We start from the raw sequence: 13,544 nt of genomic DNA on the forward strand, positions 1-13,544 counted from the left end.
AGCAGTCTTTACAAGCCCATGGGTGGAGTAGTAAGACCAGCTTGTCACTCTTTGTAACTCTGCCTCTGCCTCCCAGGCTGTGTGACATCTTCCCCCATCTGGGGAGCCATTTCCACTTTGTCTTTAATTGCTTCTCTTTGGGGTAACCTGTCAGCCAAGGCTGCTTTCTGTCACTTGATGCCACATCTCTTTCTAGTTCAGTCATCAGTTGGGGACTTTCATTTAGCTGAAAGTCTGACTTTACAGAGAACCCTGTACCAGATGCTAATTTATCTTGCAAGGGGGTCCAGCAGGATTTCTTGCCTTTCTGTCCTAGCCAAGGTGCTGGTACATTTCTGATGGCTGTGGCCATGGTCCTGCACTGGGAAAGGAAATAAATAAAATAGGTCTCAGAGGTTATCCAACTGTCAGTAAGAAAGGTGAGGAAACTGCATATATATATATATATATATATATATATATATATATATATGTATGTATGTATATGGAGAGAGAGAGAGAAAGAGAGAGAGAGTAATTTCAGGGCCGGGGAGTAGATAGAGAGAGCTCACCTGCAAAGAGCTTTTGAGAGAAGTCTGGTTATCTTTGGCCAGTTTCTGGCCTGATTCTCCTGTCTGTCTCTAGAAATCTGCATTCTAGTTACTCACCTTCTGGCCCAGCCTCATCTGTGTACCCTTTTCACAGAACAGCTCCTCTTCTCAGGACTCAGTGTCCCTTTAAAAGGTCTTTCTCTTTTTTTCCTTCTGCCTCTTGTCGGGGTGCCTGACCTCTCTTTCCATGTATGGTTCAATGGAGCCAAGCCTCGGCCTGTCCCTTTGGGATGAGCTTATTGCTATGCATTGCTAATTAACCTTTACAAGGAGCTCTAGTTGTATTAAACCCAATGCAAAGAAAGCCAAAGTTTGGTTATGGCAGAGAGATCTCACATGCTGGGGCAAAATACTGGTGGTTAGAAAGGAGAAGAAGCTGCCAGTCATTACATTTTATTGTTTCTTTTCTGGCTCACTCACTTGGAGTGATTGCCTAAGGAGCCCGCAGTGTTCTCCCTTGCCCAGTGGAGGTAAGATGAGAAATTCAGCTTTTGAATTGGGGATGGAACGTGCATGACTTTCCACATAATGTTAAAGATGAGCTTCATGAGAGCTGCTTGCAGGGCCTCGTTCCAAGTGTTCACGATGGTAAAGCACGTGGACTCGGGAGCCCAGCTCCCTGGGTTCAAGTCCTGCTCTGTCATAACCAGCTGTGTGACTGTGAACTGGTTCCTTAATGACTCTCTGCATCTGTTTCTGCAGCAGTAAAATGGGGGAATGATGGGGAGATCTCAAAAGGGTGTTGTCAGAATGAATGGGATAGAAGGCTTTGGAGCCTTAGCACGGTGGCTGGTGGTAGGTGCTCAGTAAATATGAGTATCATGACTGTTTTCAGTGTTATTAGTATGGTTTGGTCCAAGGTCAAGTTCAAAAGAGTAGGTGAGGCATTTTCGATTCTTTATCATTAGTGATGTATTAAAAGGCAAATAGCTCTGCTTGATTCTCTCCTGGTGATGGGGGAGAGAAGGGAAATAGTTTACAGCTGGATGTTAGAGATTAAATGACAGATATTGGAGTGACTCATCCAATTAACTTTTTATCACTGAGATGGATTGTAAGACTTATTTTCACACTTAAGTCTTTTAATTTTACCAAAAATGGAGATGCTAATACAACCTACTCTTGGGCTGTGGCAAGGATGAAATCACATTAACAACAACTGCAACAACTGCTCCTAAAATAACAGATTTTTATGCCTTTACTATGTGCCATTCCTAAGTGTTTTCCATGTATTAACTCATTTCATCCTTACAGAATCATTGACTCCTATGTTCCTGTTTTCAGAGGAGAAAACAGACCCAGATAAGTTAAGGTCACATAGCTTGTAAGGAGTGGATGTGGGATTTCAACCTGAATCTGGATCGTGACTTAGAATTTGAATAAGACAATGTACAGGACATAGCTAAGTGGTTAGCATAACGAGTGCTCTAATGTTAGCCCTTTGCCTTCCTTTTATTTTTCTGTTTATTTTATATGTCTGACATTGCTTACAGATCAGAATTCTGGGACCAATCCCAGGGCACTGCATCAAAATTCAGGCCTAGTAACAGCAAAACCTTTTGAAATTCTAATTTTAGGGAATAAGATTAATCCCTGTTTTTATGTCGATTATACCAGGTTTAGAAAGCCATAATATATATTTTGTTGTGTTTTAAGTTGTTTCATTCTCTCACTATATGTATATAGAGGGCACACACCATGTGCAAAGGAACACAGGCCTCTTTCCCCACCAACACTTAATAATTATTTTCTTTAGGTAATACATCCACATGGTTTAAAAGAAATCAAATAGAATAGGGTACTGTGAAAAGTAAGTCTCCCTCCCACTCCGAATATTAATCTGACAAATGTACGCCCTATTGACAATTTTATAGTTTCTTGTGTTTTCTTCCAAAGATATTTTATGCATTTACGAGCATATATACCTATGACACATCGCCCCCCACGTACTTGACACAATGATAGCATAATGTATGCTCCAATCTGTTCCTTGCTAATTTCACTTAACAATATTACTTGGAAATCATCCACATCAAAATTGGGAGTGCTACCTGGTTTTCAAGGACTGCATAATATGCCATTATTAGGATGTACCAGTCTCATATTGATGGTCATGTAGGTTGTTTCTGGTGTTTTAATAAGGACACTGCAGTAAATATCTTTGTATGGAGGTATTTGCGTCTGTGCAACTCAATCTCTGTTGATTTCCACTTGCAAGCTTATATTGTATAACTTTCTGACAATACAAAAATCATCCAGGAGACAGACAAAAAGAATAGAATGAAAATGTAGCGGCTTATTCAGGACTGTGCACACCACACCCTAGGGGTCTCTTCAGATGCTTTTTCAAATGCCGTGTTTCATGTTTCTCGTAACATTTCAGACTGTTGTGTCCTGAAGCCTCTCCTTGGGCTTTTTTCCTGGATGGCGATGGATGATTACTGTTTGCAAGATTGATTCACATGGCACTTGTTTGGCGTTTGACAGGTTGTTTATAAGAATAATGACATCCGTCTGGAGCTGTCTCGCCTGGCCCGGATTGGGGATACCAAGATGAAAATCTATGGTGAAGTTGTATTCAAGTGTGAGAATGTGGCCACACTGGACCCTATCAATTTTGAGACCCCCGAGGCTTATATCAGTTTGCCCAAATGGAACACCAAACGCATGGGTTCCATCTCCTTTGACTTCCGTACCACCGAGCCCAACGGCCTAATCCTCTTCACTCACGGCAAGCCCCAAGAGAGGAAGGACGCTCGGAGCCAGAAGAACACCAAGGTGGACTTCTTTGCCGTGGAACTCCTCGATGGCAACCTGTACCTGCTGCTTGACATGGGCTCTGGCACCATCAAAGTGAAAGCCACTCAGAAGAAAGCCAACGATGGGGAATGGTACCACGTGGACATTCAACGGGATGGCCGATCAGGTAGGAGGCAGCGGGGTGTGTTGCGGAGGCTAGAGGAAAGCTCTGGCTTCTCAGTTTGTTTCCTGACTTCATATTTTTTATTGTGATTTTTGCGCTTGCCTGTTTGTTGATTCTTCTCCTGTCCTCTTTAATGGTGGCTGTAAGATTACGTTTCAGAACAAGTCACCTGTCTCCTCAACGGCTTGCATTCTTCTCCTAATCTCCCCTGTCGCTCATTGCACAACCATCTCAATGATAGCTCCAAGACCCCGGGAGCTAAAGATGGTTTTTTAAGTAGCATTTCCACAGCTGCAGAGCTACTGTCATGTCACTGGTGTGATGGTTCCCCGCCCCTCCTTTTCTTCTCCTTTTTCTCATCACCATAGAAACCAATGGTGACATCACAGATGCTGCATTATGTGGTTACTCTGTAGGATAAGCTTCACTGCCAGGGTTTATGCAACGATCCACCCTTCAATAATTGGCAAGGGTCATGTAGCAGGGAAAAATTATGACAAGAAAGGAAAAGGCAAATTGATTTTTCCTGAAGTCATGTTCAATTTAAAGCCTTTCATTGGTGTGAAAGCCTATATTTCACTCTTTGCTCAGACCTCAGTAACTCTCCCTTCCTCTTCATAACCTTTTACATTTGGTTTAAATGGCTTTGTTTGTTTCTGCAGCCGCAGATCAAACAAGCTAGCCCCAGGCAGTACATAGCCACTCTGGAATAGTAACAGAGAGAGGGAGGGGAGAAAAAAACCCAAAAAAACATAAAAATAGAGAGTTTGGAGCTTTTGAATGCCTGAACAGCCTGCCCAGCTTTCTGTGGACCATGTGGCGGTGAAGGTCACGTTTGTGCCATCAGAAAGGGCATTTTACCCAGGGTGATAATTAAAGTGTTTGCATTTCCCACTTAGTTCCTGATTCTCCATTTAGGCAGGATTATATTGAAGAAGGGTCTTGGCCACATTTGCCATAGTTTTGAAGGATTCACTCTCCTGGAAAACACAAAAAAGTCTCCCATGTGGACATTTTGTTACTGGGTGCATTTGGCCGACAATAGAAAGCAGTAGGTTCCCCCCTAAAGGCTACAGCCCGGAATGGCTGAGCTTCAGGGGGAACAGCTTTTCTGCGTAATTCCAGAGCTGGAGGGACAACAGAGCTAAGCAGTGCTGCTCAGGGTGAGCTGGATGGGCGCTGTGCAGAGGGCAGGGGAGTGGCAGGTTGCAGCCCTGGATGGTTTCCTGCCCAGTATGATGCTTTATTGATTGTCTGCAATCTGATCAGAACCAAGAGGCTTCAAATCTACTGTGCATTTTGAGCAAGAATGAACAGTTTGTACTTTTTTTAAAAGGAGAAACACACAAAAATTAATTTCTTTGGAGGCCAAATTTTTCTTTCTTTCTCTGTACATTCATCCTTAAAATGTCAGCAGGGGCAGAGCCAGAAAGCTGTCCCAGAAGTATAAAGGAAATGCTCCTGTTGGTTTTTAAGACCATGCACTTCGGGTGTCTGGAGTTGGGTCATTGTTGATGGGTTTCGTGATTGACTAACCTAGACCCTGACACAGCTTCAAGTTTACCTACCCGGGTTACACACAACCTAGAACACGTAAACTTGCCATATGTTTACTTCTGTTTATTCTCAACACTAACTACTTTTTCAAGTAGAGCAGTTATTTTGTTTTGTTAGAACCATCAGTGGGCCCATCTTCGACAAACAGCTTTGGATTTCAGAAACCTTGAATTTCAGAAACCTTGAATTTCATATGTGGGAGCGATAACATTGGTCAGTACTTTCATGTACTGATCAATTTGAGCAAAGTCTATAAAAATTTACTGAGTACACAAATAAGTGTCCTGTGAAAGCAGTGTAACATAAAATTTTAATATGCTCTACTAAGCTTCATTTCTTTATGAGGACAGTTCCTAGTGTGTTGTTTTTGGTTATAAACCTATTCTAAAGCTGATAGTTATAAAAAATATCAGTGTATCTAAGCGCAATGCCTTTCCCCTGCTCATTCTGAAGAATGACTGAGAGGTGATCTAGAAATCCTTTTATGATCACTCCCCACTTGGGTGACTTATTAACACTGGATAAGTGCATTCAAAACCATTGTGGTCCCACATGCAGAGGATAGAGTTTCCTCAGGGTGTGTTTAAGGCTCCAGCATGTAAAGCGGTTTTGGTACTGCTCTTATTTGGCAGTAGATGCTCCTCCCTGTTATCTGGTGATCCGAGGAGTTCTGTAGATACTGGGAGGGAAAGAAGGCGAACTGTGTAAGAGAGAAGAAAGAGCTGCAAACCTCAACTTCCTCTTCGGTGAAATAGTGGAAACAGTAACTCCTAGCTCACAAGATTGTTTTGAGGATCGAGTCCAAAAAAGCACACAAAGTACTTAAAATGGTGGCCAGGGCATTATTGCTGTGACACAGGTTTTTAAAAGATTAAAAACCAACAAGGCAAAGCAGATTTTTCCAGGAAAACGAACTTCTAGGAGAGAGTAGGGGAAGCCAGCTGTTGGTTTAATCCTCCCAGAGGCCCTGTATGCTCTTTCTACTTTTCTACCCCTGTGTTGACTTTGTAATTCAGAGTGTAGGTCACATCCCTGACCTCAGCTGATCTTCTCGGCTCTCTGCTATTCCCTTCAGAGCTTAGGGAATTGAGATTCAGACAGAAGTGAAGGCTGACTGATGGATGGCATGACCCAGTTATCGTGGTACCAGTAAAGCACTTTAAGAATACTAAATAATTTTTAAATTTGAGGGCATAATGCTTAGATATCACCTTGATTTTATAGTTTCCTTGATTTTACAATTTAGGAAATTGAGCTGTAAAGTGGCTCAGGGACTGGCCTCAGGTCATTGTCACCATTGGAGGACTAAGACCCCTATTTCCAAGTTCCCAGGTCAGGATCTAGGATTACATACCCTGTAATTTTGTGTGCAGACTTTCTCTCTCTCTCTCTGACCTCATCTCCTGCTCACTCCCTTCTCCACTCTAGCCACAGCCCTACCTACCCCAGGGCCTTGTAGGTGCCATTCCTTCTGCCTGGCATGTTCCCCCCTGGACTTTGCATGGCTGGATCCTTCTCAACATTCTGGTTTCAGCTCGCCTGTCACCTGCTTAGAAAGGCCTTCACTGACTATGCACTTCAAAGTAGCACCCATGGACTGCTACCATGGCACCCATTTTACTCTCTCCCTCACACCCGCCATTAGCTAATTTCTCTTATTTATTGGGTGATTTGTTCCTGTTCCTCTGGGACATCAGTTCTATGAGAGCAGGGACATGCCTTTCAAGTTCATCTCTGTGTGTAGAACTATACCAGAGATAGAACAGGTGTTCCATACATATTTGTTAAAAAAATAAAGAAACATGTTCCAGTTAAAATTTACCAAAGGCAATGCCCAAAATATTCACTGCAGGAGTGGTAGCTAATGCCAATGTAGAGGATGTCGGTGCACAGAGGGTTCCATCCTTCTGGGGGTGACAAGCCAGTGATGAAGACTTGGGCAAGACAGAGCTGTTACTCTGTCCCAGGCACAGAGGAAGAAGCACTTTACATATGTGAGCTCATTTAATCATCACAACAACCTGTGAGGCAGGGACAATTATTTTCCCATTTTGCAGATGAGGAAAATAAGGCCCAAGAAGGTGAAGTCACTTGTTCAAGGTTACAGCTAGTACACGGTAGAGCTGGGATTTAAACCCACGTGGAAACTGCTGCTCTCAGCTTGTATAGCATATGACCTCTCAGCCAGGACTTTTAGGTAAAGAACAGACATCATACTAGATACTAGGCCCCTGGGATTGTCCTGGCTCCTCCTACGGACCAGGCAGAGGTTGGAATCACATTACCTACATCGTCCTTCCTACCATCTCTGGCTTTTCGTTCCCGTGCTTGCATTTTTTTTCTTGCTCCTGCAGTGCTAATCTCAGAACTCACCTGTGGGCTCCTTTCATTTGGTTCATTGACTGGCAGCCTCACTTAACGATGCCAAGGAGCTGTTAGGTTAGCTCACTCTGTGTCTGTCCTCCCATCCCAGGTACCATATCAGTGAACAGCAGGCGCACCCCTTTCACCGCCAGTGGGGAGAGCGAGATCCTGGACCTGGAGGGGGACATGTATCTGGGCGGGCTGCCGGAGAACCGTGCGGGCCTCATCCTCCCCACCGAGCTCTGGACCGCCATGCTCAACTACGGCTATGTGGGCTGCATCCGCGACCTGTTCATCGACGGGCGCAGCAAGAACATCCGGCAGCTGGCGGAGATGCAGAACGCCGCGGGCGTCAAGTCCTCCTGTTCACGGATGAGCGCCAAGCAGTGCGACAGCTACCCCTGCAAGAACAACGCTGTGTGCAAGGACGGCTGGAATCGTTTCATCTGTGACTGTACGGGCACCGGCTACTGGGGAAGAACCTGCGAAAGGGGTAAGTCAGAGCTCGTGGGTGGCATATCGGGATCTGAGCGGGTGTGGCTACTACAATTGTGCCTCTGGATACACCTACCTGTGCTTTCCTTGCTACCAAAGTTGCTAGCTTGGACTTACTTGTGCTTTGTGTCTCCTAGAGGAGAGCTTTCTTGGGTTCAGTGCTTTCCAGATGGTACCATTTCTAACTCTGGATGCTTGGATTTGTTTCACTAGGGTTGAGTCGCAGAAAGGAAAAGTTTAGAATAAACATGACCATGATCATGATACTTTTTTGATTCAGTGTAAGACATCTTTTATTTAGAGAGTGTGAATGCTTCTCGTTTGGGGTTCTGGATGGGCTAACCAACTGGCTGTTTCATTTATTCATTGAACTCATGCTTTTTGGTGTGTTCTGCATGCTAGCTCTTGGATTAGTCTTTAAAAATACACTATTGAATAAGACACACCCAGCCCTGTTCTAATGGGGCTAACTGCCTAGTTGAATCTTTAGCCATTAAATAAGTTCAAATGTAGTGAGTTTTATAAGCGGCAGTGTGATGTATTGGTCAAGAACGTGAACTCTGAGGTCAGACTGGGTGAGAAATCTGGCCCTCATGGAGTTATGTGAAGGTTATCAAGATAACCAATATCTTTGAGACTTGATTTCCTCATCTGTACAATGGGAATAATCAGATACCTACCTCACAAGATATTGGTGCTGGTAAAGTGAATCAATAGGTTCCTGGACTATGGTAAGCATTTAATAGATGTTAGTGATTGTTGTAGTCATAATTATTGTCAACGTCATTTAAGAGAAAATAGAGATAAATTTGGGAGGCTTTTACAAGGGGACCCAGCATACTGTAGGTGTTCATAAAACACTTCTGCAAGGAAGGAACATGCAGGTTGAGGCTTCAAATATGAATAGGAGTTAGCTTGGCAAAGAGGTGGGAGGAAGGTGTATGCCCTTGACGGGAAGGACAGCATGTGCCGAGGGACAGAGGTAAGAGACCATGACACAACTGAGGAACTGAACAAAGTCCAGAGTGGAGTGAGGAGTGATGTGGGGAGAAGGGTAGGAGAGGTGGCTGAAGAGATGGAAAGTGAACGGGGGTGGGGTGGGGCTGATGGCTTAGAAAAGGCCAGAATGCCAGGAGGAGCCCCTTTCTACTCACCACTTTAGTATCTTACATTTGCACTGAATTTACAGTTTGAGTAAAGGGCAGAGATGAAGGTATGTAATAAGACAACATCAAGACACAAAAATTCCAGTCCGTAAGCCACATCCAGATTGCAGCTTGGTTTATTGTTTTATATGCCAAGCACACAGAATCAAGCTGGCTGTCCAGGGGTTGTCAGCCTCTATTTTATGTAAAAGGCTAATCTGCATAGTTACCAAGTATTTTCTGAGGGTGTAGCTCTAGGGCTGTGTGGATACTGCATCTGTAATAGGTAGTTACTGCCCTCAAGAAGCTTATCATTTATTAAGCTGAGGAGTTGAGATATCTGTGCAAAAAGTAGTAAGAAAATGATGCGAGGCAGTGGCATGGGCCCTGCTGGTGGATCAGGCTAAGAGGATGCTGCGATTCAGAGAAGAGAAGACGATATTGAGGAGGGACCTGCACGGTCTCATCCTTAAAAGCTACCAGTGGCCAGAACTGTCCAAGTATCTTAAGTCTGGTGATGAGGAGATATCCTGGGACAGGAACTGGATGACCAGTCAAAGATGTTTTCAGGGAATGGTTTTTGTGAGGTCAACTATAACACTAGTTAAGGTGTGTTTCAAGAAAACTGCAAATATTCCTTACCACTGGACCAAAAACAGGATATAGGACATTGGAGTGAAAGAGAAAGAGCCTTCTGGAGACATATGGAGTTTAAATTCAGATTCATTGAATTTTCAAAGGAACACCAATCAGAACATGAGCTAAGACGAGGAGGCAGCAATCTAGAATGGAAGTGGGCTTCATGGGGCTGGTCAGTCTGTCAAGCTTCTGAACGTTCCAAAACTCTTTGGAGGGTGAACTGTCTTGGTGCTAGTTTGGGTAGACAGAAAGGTCATCCAACCTCTGAGATGCATGAGACAGTTTTGTTGGAAGTCAGGGTATTTTATTTCAGGTCTTCCACCATCTAAAGTAGTATAGGAACTGAAGGCCACTTTAGACATCTCACACATCCTCTTGGGTCTCTTCCTAACTCAAGGGCCTTGTGGTTGCTGAAGATAGGCAGTGGTGACTGTAGGCATCTGTGCAAGGTGTCTCTGAGCTCACCTATCCCAAGGGCAGATCAATGGGAGTTGGTCCAAGGTTTGTCAAGTACAGTGAAAGTCACTGCACATTTTGCGTTGTCACTTCTGACTAGTCATTAAAAGGCAGCTGATTGGGGATAGATGAGGAATAATTATTCCAGGTACAGTGCAGCCAACAGTCATCCATTCTGGCCCAATGAGAAGGAGCCTAGCAAATTGAAGACATTTGATCTATACATCGCTCAAATTCCAGACGGTGCAACTGATTGTTTTGTTCCCCCACTAATTGTTTTTTGGCCCTGTATTGTTCCTGACACCATGTTCAGAAAGAATCAGTGGAGTGTAAAAAGGATAGGACTGCACTCTGCTAGCAAAGGAAATAGAGCTTCCCAATGACACTGTTTTTCTTTATCAAAACTGATTCCTCAGGGGAGATGCTTTTGAGTATTTTTTATTCATTTTTCTCACATATGGAGCAGACATTTATTGAAACTCTAGCATGTTCCAGCCATTGTATTAGATATAGGAGTTGCAAAAAATAAAAAAAATAGAAATAACTGACACAGCCCCTGATTTTGATCAAGGGGCATATAATCCCCCCAGGGAAACAGGGAAATGTGGGAAATGTGCTAACATTTGTGGATGTTGTGTTAGATGTCTGTAAAGGACAGTGGGGCACACAGATGGGCGAGACCATGTCTGTATGGGGTAGTGATAGTTGGGAAAAGGGAGCCCAAGATTTCCTGGATTTCCTTGTGTCCTATTTCTAAGAAAAGTATTGCCTTTCTCTACTTGTCACCCTGAGTATTCACTATAGGCACTTCTGAAGAATGGTGAAGGAAAAGAGTTAAGATTTTTTTATACAGAAGTTTGATCCCCTTTGGATCAAGGAATGCTGCCCCACCCATCATAACACTATCAACCTGGTCACTCACTTTCCCACTCTCTCTAATTGTCTTCTAGAAGCATTAATCCTAAGCCTAGAATACATCATTTATACTAAACATGATGAGTTTAAGACAGTTCCTAAGGCAGGTATCCCATCTAGCCCAAACTCTGTCCTGTACTTGGACTTCATAGTGGGGTCAATTCCTTGATATTGTTGGCCCTACACCAGGAACAGTAGTGTTAGAAAGAGGCACTTGTTTATACACCATGGAGAAAACATTGGTGGGATGCTGAAAACTGGTATACAGAGAAAAAGCAGAGTTGGGGATGGCCCAGGTGAGAACATAGATCAAAATAGCTCAAGAACTCAAGCAAAGTAAGCAAGCAGATCAATCGAAGAGACAACTCCCAGATTAAACCTGTCAGCCCAAGATGAGGGAATAAAGCAAGAGAACTAGGAAATCCATGACTATATGAGACTAAGATTAATTTGCATGAGCATCCTTCTTTTGGAGTAAAAATGGATGTCTCTTGCTTGTACCCTCACAAGAGTGCTTTCTGGTGCCTGTGAAGATGAGCAACTCTAAATCTTGACATGTGACAATTGGCTTGATGTCATATTTAGATTTTTCAGCATCTAAAGTTTCAGAAAAAAGCTAAGTAAGGTTTTCTTGGTTGCAATCTGATACTATTCTAAGAAGAATGTTCTATTCGTCCCAGTTGTTCAGCTGTAGCTATTTTGGTTTCTTATCCACAGCGACGTGGGAGTTGTCTCTATGACCTAAAAAGCAAAGGCCTATTTTAACTACTTAATACCAATCAGTTTGATTGAAATGCTTTAATCTGCTGGAGGACCACTTGTCATCCTGTGAAGTCCTATTGTACAGAGGAAGCAGCCTAGCTTGTCTATCTTAAGAAGACATGATCAGTTGACCTGGGACAACACAGGCATCTTCTTCTTGCCAGTGTAGCTAAACCATTTAGTTAGTGGGAGCCAAGTATCAGTAGGGAAAGCTCTGGGTTTGATTTGTGGACCATCAAGCTTTAATTTGAGGCCACTACAGATCCTACCCTCTTCTTTGGATACTTTTTTCTGAATGTATTTAGCAAGAAAAAAAAAACAGGACTCAGCGCAAGTCCATCCCTATGACAAGAAAAATAATGTACAGGTAGCACTTAGAGTCAGGATTGCCTAGTGGTTAATGGCATGAATTTTAGAGTCAGATGGAACTTGACGCCTGTATTGGTTCTGTCGCTTAACAGGTAGGTGATTTGCTACAAACGTCTCTCTTAATTCTTCTAAGTCTTGGGATCCTTATCTGTAAAACGGGGATGCTAGTAATGACTAACTGAGCTTTTCTTGGCTGTAAGCTACAGAATCGACTTTGGCTAACAGAGTCAAGAAAGGATTTGTTGCATGATTACCTAGAGAAGCATCGATCAGATGGAGATCTCACTAACTGCACCTTACAAAGGGAGGCAGGGCAGCTCTGGGGACCCCAAAGCACTGCGGTCGAAGTGATTCATCTCTCCTGACCTCCAGGGTCTGCAGTTTTCCAATCAGAGTTTACATCTTCCAAAAAGGAAATCTGATTGTCATTTGGTTCTTTTGTCTGTCCCTCCACCAGTGAGCTCTGTTCAGGTGGGCAGTCACTTAGAATAGATACGACTCTTACTAAACCATTTCCTTAGTGCTCTTCCATGGGAAAGCTCGGGGTACCCTGACCCAGAAGGCCATGTCCCATTATAGATGTCCAGCCAGGTGCAACTACAGTCTGATAAAAGAAAACATTTCCTGGAATCATAGAATCGTAGAAATTGGACACTTTTGAGAATATTGATTTTTAGAACTAAGAAAATGTGATGGAGAGACTAAATCTGCTTTTGTCACTGGTCCCCGGGATTCCATTCATCTGACATACACACCAGCTGAAAATCAAGGGTGAAAGATATTTTGAGTTCTCTCAAATGACTCTTGTTCCCACAGGAAATGAGTGCAGGCCCCAGCTGCTCCCCCTTCCAGCGCAGGGGTTTCCCTTTCAGCCAACCCCTCTGATTGCTGCTGTGTGCTCCTGGAGCAGTGGTAGCACGTCCTGCCTGAGAAGGGTGGGACACTGCCTTTAGATGAGGCTGAATGTGTCCTTCTGATGCCACATGGAAATCATGTCATCGGAAAATAGGAGAGCTGGCAGATAGCATTGATGTTATCTATATCTAATCCTGTTTCAGTAGGTGAGGAATTGGAAGCCCTAAGAAGCGAACATGACTTTAACTTAGAATAGCTGTTGAAAGGTTAAAATTCATGTTCTTGATGCCAAATACACTGCATGTTTCATTACATTGAAGAGACTTTCCATCTTGTGTATGTGAAAGAGGTTATATTGTAAAGTCATCGAGGGAAAAACAGTATATTAAGTATATTTGTTTCCCCATGGTCCCTAGCACTGTGCTATACACATACCATGTGGTTACTAAATGCTGAGAGGCCCTATCCTCTGTA

At 43.4% G+C, this 13,544-nt stretch overlaps 1 protein-coding gene across 27 annotated transcripts in view; it reads left to right on the top strand.

The window, feature by feature from the left end:
• The window catches only part of NRXN3 (neurexin 3), a 1,587,373-nt gene that overhangs the window by 504,564 nt on the left and 1,069,265 nt on the right, over positions 1-13,544 (top strand). For all 27 annotated transcript variants that reach the window (XM_019646239.1, XM_019646240.1, XM_019646221.1 and 24 more), the window contains 2 exons: positions 3,078-3,516; positions 7,544-7,927. In XM_019646239.1, the coding sequence (XP_019501784.1) occupies positions 3,078-3,516; positions 7,544-7,927 (823 nt within the window). The remainder of the gene's footprint in view (positions 1-3,077; positions 3,517-7,543; positions 7,928-13,544) is intronic.

This window comes from Hipposideros armiger, unplaced genomic scaffold, assembly GCF_001890085.2.
Source record: "Hipposideros armiger isolate ML-2016 unplaced genomic scaffold, ASM189008v1 scaffold_99, whole genome shotgun sequence".
Lineage (NCBI taxonomy): Eukaryota > Metazoa > Chordata > Mammalia > Chiroptera > Hipposideridae > Hipposideros > Hipposideros armiger.